Here is a 19,591-nt window from a genome sequence, read left to right as displayed (position 1 = left end):
AGGGTGGTAGGTTTCTGATAAAAAAATATAATTTGTTACATACAGGGAGTGCAGAATTATTAGGCAAATGAGTATTTTGACCACATCATCCTCTTTATGCATGTTGTCTTACTCCAAGCTGTATAGGCTCGAAAGCCTACTACCAATTAAGCATATTAGGTGATGTGCATCTCTGTAATGAGAAGGGGTGTGGTCTAATGACATCAACACCCTATATCAGGTGTGCATAATTATTAGGCAACTTCCTTTCCTTTGGCAAAATGGGTCAAAAGAAGGACTTGACAGGCTCAGAAAAGTCAAAAATAGTGAGATATCTTGCAGAGGGATGCAGCACTCTTAAAATGGCAAAGCTTCTGAAGCGTGATCATCGAACAATCAAGCGTTTCATTCAAAATAGTCAACAGGGTCGCAAGAAGCGTGTGGAAAAACCAAGGCGCAAAATAACTGCCCATGAACTGAGAAAAGTCAAGCGTGCAGCTGCCACGATGCCACTTGCCACCAGTTTGGCCATATTTCAGAGCTGCAACATCACTGGAGTGCCCAAAAGCACAAGGTGTGCAATACTCAGAGACATGGCCAAGGTAAGAAAGGCTGAAAGACGACCACCACTGAACAAGACACACAAGCTGAAACGTCAAGACTGGGCCAAGAAATATCTCAAGACTGATTTTTCTAAGGTTTTATGGACTGATGAAATGAGAGTGAGTCTTGATGGGCCAGATGGATGGGCCCGTGGCTGGATTGGTAAAGGGCAGAGAGCTCCAGTCCGACTCAGACGCCAGCAAGGTGGAGGTGGAGTACTGGTTTGGGCTGGTATCATCAAAGATGAGCTTGTGGGGCCTTTTCGGGTTGAGGATGGAGTCAAGCTCAACTCCCAGTCCTACTGCCAGTTCCTGGAAGACACCTTCTTCAAGCAGTGGTACAGGAAGAAGTCTGCATCCTTCAAGAAAAACATGATTCTCATGCAGGACAATGCTCCATCACACGCGTCCAAGTACTCCACAGCGTGGCTGGCAAGAAAGGGTATAAAAGAAGGAAATCTAATGACATGGCCTCCTTGTTCCCCTGATCTGAACCCCATTGAGAACCTGTGGTCCATCATCAAATGTGAGATTTACAAGGAGGGAAAACAGTACACCTCTCTGAACAGTGTCTGGGAGGCTGTGGTTGCTGCTGCACGCAATGTTGATGGTGAACAGATCAAAACACTGACAGAATCCATGGATGGCAGGCTTTTGAGTGTCCTTGCAAAGAAAGGTGGCTATATTGGTCACTGATTTGTTTTTGTTTTGTTTTTGAATGTCAGAAATGTATATTTGTGAATGTTGAGATGTTATATTGGTTTCACTGGTAATGAAAAATAATTGAAATGGGTATATATTTTTTTTTGTTAAGTTGCCTAATAATTATGCACAGTGATAGTCACCTGCACACACAGATATCCCCCTAACATAGCTAAAACTAAAAACAAACTAAAAACTACTTCCACAAATATTCAGTTTTGATATTAATGAGTTTTTTGGGTTCATTGAGAACATGGTTGTTGTTCAATAATAAAATTAATCCTCAAAAATACAACTTGCCTAATAATTCTGCACTCCCTGTAGTCTACCAGGAAATCATATATTTCCAGTTTGAGCTTAGCTAGCAATCTGCAGTTAAGAGAATAAAAGTGAGCTTTCTTCATAAAATGAGAACACATGCTCACCTTCAGCCTGGGTGTGGGTGTGGGTGCAGGTGTAGCCAAAGGTTTGAATCCACACTCTCCCCAGCATTGTACAGAGGAGCAGGATCCAGTGTGCGGTAGCAAACACATGGAAGAGCTGTCGCTAGGTTACTTAATTCCGGAGAGGAATACTGCTTGCAAGCTGACCCAAAAAGGTCAGGGGTTCTGACTCCTGGCACCGTCCAGGCACTGATGAGCTTGCCTTTGGTGCGCTCGCTGTATGCATCCGCTCACTCTCCTGGAGTCTCTTGGTTTCATCATCAATGAGCAGAAATCGGTCACTTTCCCAAAACAATCCCTGCAATGTCTAGGGTTTGTGGTGGATTTAGTACAGGACATCTTAAGCCTTCTGTCCCGCAAACTGTCCAAGATCAAACACGAGCTTAAGAGGACTCTGTCCAAACCCACCATGTCTCTCAGACAGACAGCCCGGGTGGTGGGTCTCTTATCCTCCTCCGTCCAGGCAATCTTTCTGGGCCTGTTGCGTTACCAAGCTCTTCAGCGTCTCAAAGTTTCCCATCTTTGCTGAGGCCTGACCTATTTCCAATCAGTCCCCTTATCGGAGGGGGCCCGGGATGAGGTCAGATGGTGGATAGCCCACATGGAAGCCTATTAAGTAACATTAAAGGGGAATCAGTTTTACTAACAGTGTGCATGCGGCTCCGTGACATTCTGGTACAGGATCAAGAACGTGAGCTGCCAAAGATTATCGCTGAAACATAATTCAGTATAGGTCGAGATAGTCTGGGACCCAGACCAACTAAGCCACAAGTACAAGGTAGATCCAATAAGGATGCTGCCAAACAAACTGCCGAGCGTTCTAAAAAACGCTGGGATAAAAAACAACAAGCACCTAGAAAAGAAAGGGGGAAATCTCCACATTTGGAGACCCCACAAAACAGGTACAACCTTAGAAATAGGGATAATATAAAAACGCCTGACAGATATCAGTATACTGATACACGCCAATCTCATTCCTTTCAGGACTCACCGGAAAAACACAGTGAGAGAGGTGGGCGGTCAGATCAGCGGCCCGAGTACGTGAAACCGAGAAAGTACTCACAACGCTCATCAGAAGTTTCTGTTAAAAAAGTAGAGAAACTTCCAAAACAAAAACCACTATTTAAAAAGAAAAAAGTGGCAGCAGTTGCAATACGACATGCCACTCAAGAAGAGGGTTTATTAAAGAACAAGAAGTAGGTGCTAGCACTGCTAGACAGTGCAGCAGAAGTCACAATAGTTTGCAAGGGATCTTCTGGAGCATCTCTAGGTGAAAGCAAATGATGACTATCTACAAGTAGAGACTGCAGCTATGAGTGTCTCCAAACCCGATAGAGCGTATAAAGTAACTATTCAGTTAGAAGGGACATCAAACGCATAATAGACACCATCTTTTGGGACTACGTTGTTTCTTTTTATGATATTCTGCTGACCGAAAAAGACTGGCCACCAGTATTTGTCCGAGATCTCCCATATGGAGAGGACATTCTTAAAAAATTGTCTCGCCCCTTGTTCCGAAAGAGCTTGTTGAAAAATACACCATTGATTGGGCTATATTTCAAACAAGTAGGGTGGGACAAAGATTCTCCCTACCACACAATACCCAATAAAATCCCAACCTCAGCCCCAACATCAATATCCAATAAAATATGAGGCAAAAGCCCCAATGAGGGAAATCCTCACACAATTAGAGTACCAGGGTGTCACTGAACCCTCAGACTCATCAATGGACAATCCATTATTTCCAGTCGCTAAACCCGACCACTCATATAGAATAGTCCTAGACTATAGGCATTTAAATAGTCACACAAAAACATATGCTATACAAAACGCACATAGTACAGCATTAATGAACAATATTGTACAAAGAAAATACAAAGCAACACTGGATATATCCAACGGGTTTTTCTGCCAAAACATAGTGCCTGAAAGTAGGGACTTAACAAGTTTCAGCGCTTTAGGCTCTCAGAAAAACTTTTGCTGACTCCCACAAGGCTACAAGAACAGTCCTGGACTGTTCTCAGCTTGTGTGACATCAATGTTACATGACATAGACCCTGAGGCGTTGTCCTATGTGGTTGATATTTACCTCACGGACGTTGACCTCATACAACATTTAAGACGTGTGGCCCGCGTTGTTGTAGGATGCGCCGAAATCGGCTACAAATTTAACTTAAAAAACAAACAAAAAATAGCCTTTCTCAGTGTCCTGTTTCTGGGATAAGAGTTGTCGGATAAAGGCAAGAGCCTGGCGCCCCAATTTTTTTAAAAATGCGCACAACTACAACCACCAAATACAATAAAAAAGCTCAAATCAGTGTTGGGCTTCTTGAATTTTGGCAGAACTTATATTACAGACTATGCACAATGCATTAAGCCATTATATGACCTAATATGTCCTGACTTTACAAGCAAATTCTGGACAGTCAAACACACACACATCCTCAAAGCATTACAAAAAAACATGCTTGAAGCTAAATATCTACACACAAGGGACAATAAAAAACACTTGGTCATCAGAGTAATTGCTGGTGCCATTGGTTTTACCTATGTGACTTTCAATGAGGGTGGGACCGCCCCAATTGCATATAAATCACACCTATATTCTACATCTGAACAACACATTGCTCCCACTGAGAAAATTCTCACTGCTGTTCAGTTGGCGGTCCTTGAAGAGAGACCTCTGGCCCAGAGGCCCAGCCCTCGAAGCTGTCCCCAAAGCAAGCGTCCCGAATGCTAAAGCATTACATCCATGTTGGATTCAATGGGCAATGTCTCTGACTGCCACTGACGTTGATTATGTATTTGATTCTAAATTACAGACCTAAGAATTCCTACAATAGGAACTTGAATATCCAGTTCCAGCAAGTAAACTACCTATTGAACAATACAAAACAATGTTGCACACCGATTGTTCAGCACAACCCGCTATAGGCACAACACACCAGTACTCAGCTATATGCGCAGTCGTGTGTGGGTATATGAAGGATGGCAAGTTCCATCCAGTAAAAACATACACACAGACTCTAGGGGACTGTACAGTGCAACTCACAGAGCTTAGGGCTCTGGTGATGGCACTGGAACATGCAGATCCTGAGCAGATGACTCTGATTGTCTGTGATTCGTACTACTGTGTCCAGTTCTTCAATGAATACCTGCATTACTGGTGACAAAATGGGTTCAGAGATTCAAAAGGTAATACCATAAAACACAGACTTCTGTGGGGGAAGGTAGCGGAAACTACAGAATGTCCATGTTGTACATACACTAGGACACCAATGTGTTGGAATACATGTTAAAGGCAACACTTTGGCTGATGAAGCAGCAGTAACACGCTCTAAAACAAGAGTGGATGATGAAACTGTAGCAGCTATAGGAGCGCCGGCTGAGGGCACACCTATGCCCAAAGCCTATCCTACTAAATATTCCTACAGGATGGGAGGCATGTTTGATGCAGATGTAAAAATTCTAGCCGTGGGGGTCGGAGTGATTCCCAACAAAGACCTGAGATCAGAGTTAGTAAAAGCAGCGCATGAGGGAGTTGCATCTGCACATGCTGGTGTGGCTGCTACAATTTCAATATTGCAACCACGCCATTGGTGGCCAGGTCTTTACAAACAGGCCAACCAGTATGTCCTCTGTTGTGACATCTGCCAACAAATACAAGGCTACAGTGTTAAGTGGCCACCACAGACACCCCTCTTAATTTCCAACAAACCTTTACAGTGAGTGTACTTGGACCGTTGTGGTCCCCTGACAGTGCACACAAATAAATTTTAGTCGCTGTAGACTCATGCTCCAGATTTCTATGGGTCTGGCCACAACGGTCGGCTGACGCTCGACCTGTTACTAATAATTTGCAAGTCTTTTTCACTACATATGCTGTTGCGGCTTTCCACTCCGACCGGAGCCCTACATTTGCCTCAAGGGTTTACAGGGATACCACGGCTTCATTAAGGGTCAAACTGCATTACTCATCTCCATTTCATCCCGAGGGAAATAGTGTTGTGGTGCGACAAAACCGTGTTCTAAGGCAATCCTTAACAGCTTGAGTATTAGGCACAGGTCATAGCTGGCTTACACACTTGTATGGAGTCCAGAGAGCACTTAATAATATGCCTAGAAGGTCCCTGTGAGGGTGTCATTCATACGAGAGCCTGTTTGGAACTCACATATATGGTCCAGATCTTAAGGGTCCTGGCATGGAGGTGGCACCTTTTGACCTAAGTGATCCTGTCACTGTCTTGCACGAGTTACAACAATTCTGTGATGACAACACATCTGCCAGTGCTGCCCTCTGGAATTAGGGATGTACCAGTAATGTCTACTGGCTGGATTCCCAAGCTAGGGGATCTAGTACATGAAAATATTGCTGTGAAAAGGGAGTTTGATCCTTCTTATCGTGCACCGGTCCCAGTCCTGGGAATACATGATACCAGAACTGTCATTCTACCACTGTTGCCTGGTTCGAAAGAGATACGCTTTGTCTCAATCTACAATGTCAAACTACACCATGTGCCCAATCCTGCACAGCAGATCTATGGAACCTCCAAGGTAGTACCCAAATCCCTCCCACTACCAGCGAGGACCTTCCCCTAAAAGTCATCACCAACAATACTGATACCTCTCCGAGTTTGGGAAGGGTGGAAAATGAGCTTTCATTGGTTCCACTGACGACTACTACTTCATTGATTTTTGCTAATATAGAGCAACCCTCTACAAATTCCACACAAACTGATGTTGTAACATACTACACACCACCGAGGGAATCTTCAGCAGTTTCTCCTCTTCCAAATACACAACCAGCATTTGTTTGTACAGATGATGGTTACTTCATTGATGCTGGTGATTTTTCTTTGGACCCATCCGCCTCAACTGCGACTGAACTGTCCAGAGCATGTAAGCTACTACAATGGCTAAAACGTAACTATCTCACTCGTCCTTGGAACTATCTATGGTTATTGCTGACTGTGGCTGCCTTTCTTCTTTGGATTGGGTTGTCATTGTTTTCTTTTTTCTTATACATGGTCATTACCTTCCCGATCACTCTACAGTTGAACTGGTGGATGAAGACTTAAAACCACATTTTCTTCACATAAAATACGCAGAGACTTGTCCCTAGTGAATGTTACAGTACTGCCGATTCCCGATGGAATTGTATGGGATAAAGTCTTATTCGACATATATGGTCATACAGAGATCATTCAAATTCCTTATGTGTTCAAACTTTCATTGACTGATGATTGGGATGTGAAACAGTTGATACTATGATGTCTCATCTACAGTATTATACAGTTTTTGAAAATGATGATGTGTACCAATTTAAAGGAAATTAAAGCAATATGTTCTGTTATAATCATTATGGACATCATTTCATTCACAAAGCTAGTATCCCAAAAACTGTTTTTAAATATGCACAATGGGAACACTGCCCGACTCCGCCAGTAGGCAGTTCAAAAACATATACTGATAAGTTTGCATATTTTTCTGGGCACAATGTCAAGAATGCTGAGTCATATTATTTCAAATTGCCAGTGATGGAAGATTTGCATGTATTATTGACTGATACAAAATTGATATATTCTGATTCCTATGTTTCCAGACTGGCCATCGAAGGTTATGAACATTGGTGTAATTCGATTGATTTAAAAAGTGTTTGGGGAACAAACAGTTGGCAAATCAGAGGTACAGAAGCTTTATTTAGAGCTTCTATGATTCCTGTTCAGATGATATTCTTAAATGAAACAGTACAACAAACAAGCTGTTTAGGCCTAGCAAACATTAAAGAATTGAATGCGCCCAGTATTCCCGTCCCTGCAAAATTTAACAAATGGCAAAAGTATATAAATACATCTGAAGATCAGTTTAATGGGTAAAAAATGAAACATATAACATGTTGTTGTCACATCCTGGTGGGTGGTTATTGTGGCCTGTAGACACCAATGGGTGCCATACACGTTTTGTAAACTCCTCGCGGGGTTTTAGAACTAATAGGCCGGACCCTCGCTATATATCTTTAGAACACTTGGGTATTGTGATAACATATAGTGTAGGGAAACTATGCCAGCAAAGGATGAAGGTGTCCTCACTAGATGCTGTTAAAGAACATCTTGGTCTCCTGTCCAATAACACAGATTTACAGGACTTCCTGTTAGGCCCCAGAGGGAACTGCAAAAGGCGCTCCATATAGGAAGCATATAATGAAATCTAGAAACTTTGCCAACAAGAAGGGGCTGCCCTGTTAAGGCAAATAGATCAGGAAAACTTACAGAATGCATAGCCATTGTAGATATTGGAATTAACACCTTGTCCGGCCCCATTTACATTCTAAATAACATTGTGTCCTCTGCAATAGTTATAGTACAGAGTGATGTGTCATTTCTGCAACATGGACAAGGTCAGCTACGATCCATCATGCAGTTAGGTTGGACATTGCAAACACTAAAAGCAGGTCGCATCCCCTGGCAACATGTGAGCGCAAGGGAGATTTATTCAACATTTAACTTGACAGCAACAAATGATGGCTAAGAAGGAAGCAACATATATCATGTTGAGAACAGAGAAATTAGAAAAGTTGCCTTTTACTGCGGCTGAGGTACCCTCTGCAAAATGGTTAATATATGGTGGTATTAATCTGCCTATTTCAACACTTCAATTCACATCCTGTTTGAAAAACATCCCAGTAAACAGAAATGAAAGGCTGGGAGACAGTTACTTACACGAGGTGTGGGAACTTCCCTTTTTGTACAAATGTTTCAGTTGTGTGAAAGAGGTCTTTCTTAGCGGCAGCGAATGCAAGACTTCTGTGAGCCATCTGATGGTTTGTAAACAGCTGTCTTTGGACGGGGCAGGTAATGCCTCGACTGCAAATTTAGTTTGTTATCTAAAGGGAGTCCCAGTAGCCTTGATGAGACCTGCGTTCCAGGTGCTCTCCAATGGCAGCTAAGTGCTCCTTAACAGTGAGAGCTGTTGTGGAATGCGAGCCGGAATACCTTTTGTTTTTTCCGTCTCCAAAATTGTTACATGTTGCGGGAACGTTCTTTTCCCCCCGCACAGTTCAAAGGAGTAACATACATCTGGCCCCATAATGCTACTTCTGATGTTAATTTTGACAAGTTGAGCAGACTAAAGGCCTTATTGTTCCAAAAACATGTGGTGCTTACATCAGCCCGTGAGGCCTATGCGCTTCAAGTTGCGAGGTCATCAGCGGAGATTCAGTCCCTTTTAAATACACATTTTCTGAGACACTTTAATGAACACGTGGGACGAATATTCAATGTGTCCAGTACTAGTGGAATCGCCCACTTTTTTAAGGCTCTTGGTTCTGGTTTCGTTAACACCTTCTTCTCTATATTTGGTTTAATACCTTCAGCCATTCATTCACTTTTTTCTAGTGTTTTCAGGGGATTCCCAATCACTTTGGCTATAATTGGTGACATTCTGCTGTTGCTACTTTTTCTGTGCAATGGCTGTCCCTTCACAGCAAGGAGGACTGAAAGTGCTACCACCAGCACAACTGTGTCGTGAACGCATGATGCAGTATTCCGAAGCACCTCTCCAGCAACAACTCAAGTGTGACTGGTCTTTGTCATTTCGACCAGTTTTGGCTTGTATGTAGCCCGTGTTTCGATGCCTCTGGTGCCTCTTTGAATGTGCACTGCAAGTTTGTCTTTCCACGCAGCATTTACTTTAACTGGATGCTGACCTGTTGATGTTTTCGATGAGGGCTCATTGTCAGACATGCCTGTTGAGGGTGCGTTTGCTACGGAAAGCCATTTATGAGTTGCTCTTTGTGGATTCTGCAACGTTTAACTCTACAGTGGGCGTGACATGGAATGCTGCTGCCTCAGCTGAAGCTCAGGCTCTGAAACACAAGTGCTCTGTGGTCTTCCTTGGACATGACTTGGATATTTTGTCACCTGCTGAAGTTGACCGTCTCCTGACTTCAATCGTCCTAGATATAATTGGCGATGTCCAAAATGACTTTGACTTTTGAATTTGGTTCCACGTGCCACATAGTGGTATCTGAAATTGTCCTTTTCTGCAGCTTCTGTTTCCTGAACTTGTCATCATTGACGCCTTATTTGATGCTTTGGTTAAGGTTTTCTATGCCTTTTGTCCGCTTTAGCTTTGAACCACCTTTGACCGACAGGGGGAGGATGTTGTATAGCTATTTTAGCCCTGTTTTAAACAAGTTGTTTTAGCTAACTAGGCCTGCAGCTGTGCACTTTAATACAGTCACATTTTATTTGGCGTTAATTTATTTTTCTAGCAATAGCTACTTTAGAAGAGTGCTGTTTTATTTTCTCCATCTTGCTTTTCTTTCGCCTAGGAAAGCAACACGTTCTTAGTAGAACATTTACTTCACTTTGTGCTTTCTTCAAGGCTACAGTTAGAAAGGGTTGCCGACAAACGTGGTATGCTGTGTCTCCAGCATTCGCATAAAAACACACTCATACGTGGGGACCATTTCTTAGAATGTCAGCTGTTTTATGATAAAAACACCCCTTAATCCCAGACACATTAGAGGGAGATTCCAACCAGATGCTGATTGCTGCATGCTTTGCTACACTTACTTGCTTAGACGACTGAACCCTGATCCAGATGGGGACGGTGTCTCTTTAGACCTTAGGCCTTCTTTTCAGGTATGAGAGATAATGTTTTCCCAGGGGGAAACCCGAAGGGCAGATTAGGTTTAGTATGCTGTGCTCATACTTAGCGTAGTTGAGGGATTATAGATCCACTTCCCCGTTTAGACAGCATGGTAGGACTGTTTTTGTGTTTTACACTTCTAGTCACATGCCTGCTCCTATTGTTTTCTATCATTCTCGTTATTGTTATGCATATGCTTTTATCTAAAATGCAGATATTTTCTCCATTGTCTTTGCCTGAGTGAGATCTTGGTAACTGAGAGAATGGGATGCGATCTGATGTACTACGATTCCCTGGGGAGTCTATATTACTATGAGCTCGGTTGCCACAATCATCTCGGTCAGAGATGGGGCTCTGCTAGTTAGCCGGAAACCCCGGATTAGGCCGACAGGTGTCACCTGGTGTGGAACTGTACCCAGTACCCACAACCCAGGCAATCCTACAGTCCAAATTCAGTAGCCTCATTACCCTAATGAGAACCTACACGATACCTTCAGATCAACTGCTTGGAATTGTTGGCGGGGTTGTTTGCAGGCCGATGCTGGACCAAGGACAAAGCCCAGTGTTGTGTCCACCTCAAAATGGACAATGTGGCAGCGGTTCGCTACATCAATCACTTGGGGTTAACCCTCCCAAAACCTCAGTCCGATCTGGCCAAGAGCTTCTGGACATATTGTCTACAACACCAGATATCGGTAACAGAGGAACATCTGCTGGGGTCATCCAATCAAGTGGCCGACTGGCAGTCACGACACCTGTACGATGCAAGATTTTGGAAGCTAGACCCTTCTGTGTTCCAGAGTCTGCAGGCCAGGTGGGGGTCCTTTCTCAATCAACCTTTTTGTTATCCATCTAGACCACCAACTGAACAGGTACTATTGTTTGAGGCCAGACCCCAATGCAGTAGCGACAGACGCGCTTCTGCAAGACTAGGGGGCGGAGAGTGGGTATGCCTTTCCCCCCTTTGCTTTGATCATGAGAGTATCCACACAGGTCCGGAGGCAGCAGGTGGACTTAGTGATCATCATCCGGATTTGGAAATCTCAAATCAGGTTTCCAGTTCTGATGGAACTTTCCTGGGATTCTCCAATTGGTCTACCCCTATCTCCGCACCTCCTCAAGGATCCTCTGGGGAACCCTCATCATTTGCTCCGGGAAGGTTCTCTACATCTCATGGGCTGGACAATTACCAGGAATGCTGGAAAATGTCAGCCCAAGGCTTGGGTGTATAGCACAACCAAAGGCTACTGCTTAGCTTCATCTCAATGGCTGTGTTGGTGTGGTCAGCGACACTTGGATCCATTTGCGACCGATGTTGTGAATATTCTACATTGTCTTGCTTCCTTGGCCTTGGAGTGTCGTGCTTATAGACATATCAACACCTTCCGCTCTGTTATTTCAGCTGGTCACTCTCCGGTGAATGGTACTCAGTGGGAGAACATCCCCTGGTTTGAAACTGCTCCAGGGTATTCGTCTCTCTCCCTTCCTTCGGAACTGAGGTATTCTACCTTGTGGATATGTATAAGGTCCTCTCCCTGTTCAAATCCTGGCTCTCAAACAGATATCAGCCTCGGAAACAGATGTTGGAGAACGTGGCAACACTACTATGCCTGGTCTCCTGTTGTAGAGTTTCAGATTTCAGGCCCCTGGATATTACAGGTAGAGTATTTACCCCAGACGGGGTTACTTTCCTTATCTCTAGAAGAACAAAATCTAACTCCTGAATGGTTTCATACCCCATGTTCTCAAGGGTCCCTAAATTTTGTGTGGTACGAGGCATCAAGGCTTATGAAGGTATGACAGAAGATCTTCACCCCCCCTATGCAACAACTTCTCATTGCAGTTACGAAGCCCCATTGAGCAGTATCCTCCCCCACCATTGCCAGAAGGGTCCGGTGGACCATGCAGGAGGCTAGCACAGATGCCAAGACGTTTTCGATGCATTTGGTCAGAGGGGCCATGGCCTCTAACGCTTTTTCTCTGGGAGCCCATCTGCAGGACATCCTTAATGCAGCGGATTGGTCCTCAGAATCTACATTTAAGCAATTTTACTTTAATCCAGTCAACAATATCATCTCTCTGGTCGTGGGCAAGCTTTAAACCAGCCTAATCCTTGCCGCCGGTCCTGACACAGAATGAAAAAGAACAGTCTAACAGTAGTCCCAAAAGATTTCTGGGTGGTGAGGATTTGATTTCTCAAGAACTGATCTAATGAATCGCATCTGGTTTGTGAGTGGAAAATCTTCTGATTCATGGAGGTATTATGAGTCATAGAACTCACAACTGAGGACATTTCTATGAAGGAATATTTTGTTGATTCGATCCTTATTGCACAAAAGGTGGCTTTAGCGTCTTTGATCCTTTTATGTTCGGCTGTTATGGCTATGCAGTGCAGATTTTTATCTGAATCTTTTACAGTGTAGCACCATTTTCTTTCTAATCGCCGATACTTTCTTTTGGGGCCGATCAGGTGTGAATTAAACCAAACCTCCAACTTACTCTTAGTTAGGTGTATACTCTTTTTCAGAGGGGCTAAAGATTCTAGAGTGGCCGTGAGCGACTCATGATATAACATAAAGTCAGTCCCTGTCTTCCCTGCCAGCTTTGTATGATTAGTTTGATTAGCATGAAGAGTCAAAATAAAAGTCATCCCATTTAGCTGGTGCCATGATCTGTACTTTGGCACTCTAGGGCTGTGATGTGTTTATTCCTAAACCAAGCCGGAATAGAAAAAGGAGCTGCAAGATGATTGCTTCGGACAAGATATCTGGATGTTGCACTGTTAAAATGTAAAATAAAGATTCCTGTAGGAATAGCTTCTGCACTGCCTGCCGCAGAATATACCTTTAGGCATATTTCTGTAGGAACAATGTCTAAAACAGTGGTCCAGTGCGACTCTTTTTTGTTGGGAAACGTTATATATACATCCTCAGTATCCTAAATTAATTCAATTGTGCAATCAATGTAATAAATACAAGGGCCTTCTGTATGCAAAAACAGTCATCTGAGTTCTATGTCAGGACCAGAAGCAAGGAATATGCTTTCTTTCTTCACTTTTATTTTAACAGAAGCCATGCTTCCTACACGCTAAGGACACAGAGGCATGGATTATCCCACCTAGGATCTACAAACATTCCCACCCAGAATGGCAATTCAGATGGACCTCTTTGGTCACCATATGGGTAATACGTAAATTCTGTACTCGTTCTCTGGATTTCATGGTCTCTTTTCAAAAGTTCTTATGGTTGATACATATGTTTTCATTATGAGTATTAAATGATTGTGAGTCCTTGAGCATATTAGGAAAGTGGTTCATTACGTGATGTCTGTTTTCTTTAGGAAGCAATTCAAACAAACAAGACTAATGTATAAGGAAGAATGGACCAGGGTCGTGCATGAAGATGAAGAAAGGACTAATGTTGGACTGGCATTGTGCTGATTGGCTAATGTGATGTTTTTTATCTTTTTCCTTCTCCGAGGTCTCATGGGAAATGTTTGTTGTATTAGGTAAAATGTCTGCTGTAAAAAAATAAAAGTGAAGAAAGACAGCTAAATCATTGCCTCCTGTCCTTAATAGAATTTAAACTTTCTGTTTTAAAAGCTAGGAAATGTGTTGTCCACAATTGCTATACATAGCACACACAGGTGCATAACAACATGTGTTATTTTTCTTAGTGACACTAGTGCGGACGGCGCACTGTGTGAACACTGCTATTACAATTGATAAATGGGCCTCTTCTTTCAGTATAAGTGTTTTTTCTAGTGATATTTCTTGTCCTGATGAGACCATGTGAATAACTGTGGGGTTGAAACATCAGCGCAATGATCCTGTAGTTTACATTGTGGATTGTATCTAGGGGAGGACAGTGATTTTCAAACAGACATTGGCACAGTAATATTGAAACTAGGGCTCCCACTGAAAGAGTTGTTTTTATTCTGTATACAGGGACCAATTTAATTTTTGGTGGATGGCCTGCTGTTCTGCCAGGGTAACAGAGTAAATCACTCTGTCGTCTTGGTGAAGGGACCACCTGTCACATTTATAAATGACCGCCAAGCTGAGGTCATATATAAAGCATTGCCAGGAACTGCAGTCACGGACGTTCCTATCAATGTATGTCACTGATTGGTGCAGGGCTCCGTCCAGATGACGGGGACCTGCACCAAACAGTTTTCTTTTTTTATTTTCAAAAAGAAAATCCTGAAATAGGATTTTCTTTTTGAAAATACAAAAGAAAATGCTGTCCTTGCCATGGACGTCCTGTCCCAAGGCGAGCGGAGCGTTTAGCAGTTTTTACTGCTCCTTACCACCTTACCTTTCCTGGTAGTAATGGCCAGTGAAAAATGACTTCTAATTCTCCTAATGTAAATCAAGTTGGCAGGATTACACGTGTGCCTCTGATGGCGCTTACTCCACAGGGCCATCAGAGGGGTTTAACCACGGCGGGGGCTGGGTGGTCTCCATCGTGATTCAGCCTATGGCCCACCCAAATTTAAATCGGGCGGGAGATCATTATCCTGGCCGTAAGCATATTCTAATGCTGTTGTGAAAGAGTATGCTTACTGGCAAGATATAAATTGTGCCCATAGTCACTATCTGCACCATGTTTACACACTGCACCATCTGCACTGGTATCACTAAGAAAACAACACGCTGTTGGTATGAACATATGCGATGATATATAATGTTATTGTAAATACAAATTACTGTTTCTGCATAAAGAAGGCTGTTTCTCTTGTATTTATTACACTGAATGATTGACTTAGACTACTGATGATGTATACATAGCGGTTCCCTATTGGACCAGTGTTTTAGAAATGTAAAGACCCAGGTCGTGGGGTGTATACTGGGTAGGCCTTTGTTTTAGAATGTTTGTAGGGTAACTTGGCATCTGCTTCAGTGTCTTTAATAAAGTCATAAATTTAATATTTATATTTGAGAAAGGACCTAACATTCATTAGGAAAAATGTAAAAGGTTTATCATTGGCAGGAATCAGAGAACTGAGAATCTCAATCAGTCAAAAAGTGGGTTGGGAGATGGGGGGTGATTCCAGATTAGGCAACAGATGGGGCAGACACAGTGCTTGTAAGTTAAAATGTTGCTTGATATAATGCACTTGCCCAGGCGGAGCGCGCATTGGAGAATGGATAACCTTGGACTTAAAACAACCAGGAGGAGAGGCGCTAAGTACAGTCCAGGGGCAGATGGACACAGAGTACATTGTCTCTCTAACTACCCTGTGTCATCAAAAGGATTTTCTGGGTCCAGGGAAGAAATATTTTGGCTATTTTAGTGGGACCCATTTCAGAAGATTTAACGCATAATTAAATATTGTGCAGCAACATGTGGGTGTGAATTTGCAGAAAAGGAGTGTAAACAACTTTGGCCCACATTATCTTGTTCTGTTGGCTTTGGCTGAAGTGATGACCTCAGACAAGACCATCAACTGCTCCCTAGAGTCAGCAACCTTCCCCGAGGACTGGAAGCATGCTGAGATCCAACTACTTTTGAAGAAACTCACAGCCAACACAACAGATCTCAAGAACTACCGCCCCATCTCACTGCTGCCCTTCCCAGCCAAGGTCGTCAAGAAAGCAATCAACAATCAGCTCCGCCAACACATCGAGGAAAACAACACCCTGGACATCTCCCAAGCAGGATTCAGAACTAACCAAAGCACTAAGACTGCCCTGCTCGCCACCACAAATGACAAACGCTCCCTCCTGGACCGCGGCCAAACAGCAGCCCTCACCCTACTAGATCTTTCAGACACCTTCGATACAGTGTCCCACCGTACCCTATGCGCCAGACTCCACGCAGCAGGCAAACACTGCAAAGCCCTTCAATACATACACTCCTTCCAGACAGGCAGAACACAGAAAGTCAGGCTCTCGCCACACCTGCGAGAACCTACAGAAGTCAGCTGTTGAGTACCCCAAAGATCCTCATTGAGGTCCATGCTGTTCAACATCTAAATGACCCCACTCGCCCCAATCGTCAGGAACTTCGGTATGAACATCGTCTCCTATGCTGATGACACCCAGCTGATCATCTCCCTGACCGAAAACCCCTCAACAGCTAAGATGAATTTCAAAGACGGGATGGAAGCAGTCGCCACCTGGATGAAGGCGAGCTGCCTCAAGCTGAACTCCGACAAGACCGAGATCCTCATCCTGGGACCTTTCTCCTCAGCCTGGGATGACTGAGATAATCTGCCTTACAGGAAATCTTCAATCATATGAATGTAGTGAAAGTATGTCAGGGAACAAAATTTGCAGTATGCAGTAATGGCAGTCCCGTACTCTTACAGAAGTAAACTGGACATTAGATTTTGCCTGGTATATAAGAAACGTTAATACAGTCTAATCTTGGCACATTATCCTGCCTGTGTAATATGAAGGCAAAGGCACTCCACTTATTTCAAGAGGGTCATAATGTTCTTTGGAAGGTATGGGTGACAGGAAAATACTCTGGAACAAGGCATCCAAGCTTAGGAATGGAAGGCTAAGATGCAGGATTATGCCTGATACCATGGATAGAGATCAGGCCTGGAAGTGAGTATTTGGGTAACACCTTGATAAGGTCAATGAGGAGTGAGAATGTTCATGTTTGAATCAGACTGATTCAACTTTTTGATTGCTGCTGGACAAAACAGACAATGGAGGAAAAGCATGGAGTAACCTCCTCAGCCAGTTTACTAAGAATGTCTTCCCCTCTTTCTCTCTGGAATATTTGAATGCCCTGACTTGGCAATTTAAATTTTCTTTTGTGGTGAACAAGTCAATATCTGGGTCCCACATATCAAAAAGACGTCATGGGCCACTTCAATGCTCCCTGGAAATTACTTTGTGAATTGGCCTGCTTTGAACCTTTGATTACCCAGTAGATGAACTGCTATATTGTATATGCTCCAAGAAACAACCCAGTGCCATAGTCTCAGAACACTAAACTGAATAGAAGATCCCTGAACTCATGTACAAAACACTTTTGTGCTAGCAAAGCCTGTGAATCTTAAAAACACACGCTGTGCAACTGTAACCTTACAAAACCACTTTTTACGAGTCAGAAAAGTCTTTGCCACCTGCAAAAGGTGTTTCATGCCCCATTACAAATCACAAATGAGAGGAGGTGTGACAGGGGTTCCTTCTATTATTTGGGAGTCACAATAATAAGAATCAATGTTTTGCTACCGCAATTGCAGCTGAAAACTACTGACCAGGTAGCAACACCAGACTTGGTATCGGATTCACTAAGCTTAACCATCACTGCCAGCCTCCTGTGGAACAGACAGTGGTCTAGCGGACTAAGGCAGGAAAATGTTTTATTAGTGTTTTATTAAAAGGAGCACATGTGCCTTTAAGGGACACGTGTTGCTTTAAAAAATATTTTCTTGTCAGGTATAAGAATGAAGGATCAGGATTTTATGTCTCTCCCTGGCCACCAATCCTACATTTGCAGTTACTCACAAGGGTGACAAAATGCCTCCTGCCTGAATAAAGCTCATTAAGTAAGTAGGGTATTTTGCTTTGTGGTCGCCGGCAAATCCATATTTCAATGTGAATGATTAGTACATTGGTTAGATCATCAAATGCTGGGTAGATCGCACAAAGGTGAGCAATTTGCCCTCACAATTTGTGACAAGGCCAATGATACATCAGATCTCTCATCTCACTGTTTGTTAGGCAAAAACTGTTTTATTTGTCGTAATTTTTATAGATAATTCCGACGATTCTCATAACCTATGGCCCCTAAGTACATTATTCAACAGAAAAACAAAGTAAAGGAAAATCACAATGTAAAGACAAAATGACATGCTAATTAACCAATTAATCACATTTAACAACAAAAAAGAAAAAAAAACACACAAACAGAAAGACCAGAATTATATTCAGCTGTCTAAAGATATTGTATATCTGGAAAACCATACCTCTGCTGACTGATGTTTCTCTTGCACAACTCCCTAGTGAGAACTGATACTACCACTACTAGAGAGACAGTCAGAAAATTACAATGTCTTAATGGATTGTGACATGTTTAATCCTGGGGCCTAATAATATGACACTTCGATTAATTCACAAAGGATTTCCCTATTGATGTTGTCAGTTTACAGATATATTTTTAGTACTTAGCTAATTACAATGTTGCCTTACCTGCAGGTTCAGGCAGATCTTGGGAAGTTTCAGAGTTCATACTTGACATGGTTTCTGAAACAAATGGACAGAAAATTTGAAATGTGTTTACCCACAATAACACCAGGTATAAAAAGGGACAAACAGTTACATAGCTCAAGGTCTTAGAACATTATTAATGACCTATCTTAAACTTCACAAGCAGCAAAAACAAGCCTTACAGTACAAACAACAGCCTAGACCTCGTGTTGGGTGTTAACATAAAAGCTTATGATTTATGAAGTAAGTGCTAAATTTAGAGGAAAATATATCAGAAGAGCTTGTGGATTTTCCTTTTAGATGTCAAAGGATTTACTCTTACAACATGTCCAAACCAGGGCCTAAACCTTACAACATCTATAAAATCTCAGGAAGTCTTCTTTGAGCCAGAAGAGAATGTGTATGTGTGTGAAATTCCACAGGACAGAGGCCTCTATATGCAGCTATCTCCAGCAGAACCGTTAGTTTCTAACAGGAGGGATGAACATTTGTTTAGGGAACTAAACTCTGGTGTTTCATTGGCTTCTAGGCACAGGAAAGCGTGATAAAACATCCTTTTAGGATCAATGTCGTACTATGAGATATCATTTTTGTGATTAAATTATTTAATAAAAGAAATGTAATCTAATCTCAAAATACAAAAGTTTAACAAGTCACCAGTAACACACAAAAAAGATCAAATAGTTTCACAAAGTCATGAAAATAAAACCTAATTATTTATCTGCCATTAAAAACAAACGTGGAACTACCTATTACCATGGATATCGATTCACTAAAATGGCAGGGTTAGTGGAAGTTATATCAAAAACCCTTTGACTTCAATGACATCACAGGAAGTGACCTCATGACTTCTGAATCCTATATGGAAGAGATGTGATTTAACCTATCCCTTAATTACATCACAATAATTGATAATGCTAAACTTCCATAATAATTGTATGAATAATATTACTACACAAATCAAATAAATGTGTATTTTAGATATAATTAGTATTATAATTAAGGTGCTGACCTGACCTACGAAGGGGATGTTAATAGTTTTG

At 42.5% G+C, this 19,591-nt stretch overlaps 1 protein-coding gene across 1 annotated transcript in view; it reads right to left on the bottom strand.

Moving 5' to 3' along the window:
• Positions 1–19,591, bottom strand: part of IKZF3 (IKAROS family zinc finger 3) — a 449,605-nt gene that overhangs the window by 334,418 nt on the left and 95,596 nt on the right. The window contains exon 2 of the mRNA XM_069237426.1: positions 18,531–18,584. Coding sequence (XP_069093527.1) covers positions 18,531–18,579 — 49 coding nt within the window. The 5' untranslated portion in view covers positions 18,580–18,584. The remainder of the gene's footprint in view (positions 1–18,530; positions 18,585–19,591) is intronic.

This window comes from Pleurodeles waltl, chromosome 6 (genome assembly GCF_031143425.1).
Source record: "Pleurodeles waltl isolate 20211129_DDA chromosome 6, aPleWal1.hap1.20221129, whole genome shotgun sequence".
NCBI classification, from domain to species: Eukaryota; Metazoa; Chordata; class Amphibia; order Caudata; family Salamandridae; genus Pleurodeles; species Pleurodeles waltl.
Note: the sequence above shows the minus strand (reverse complement) of the source record. Positions and strands in the feature narration are given on the sequence as shown.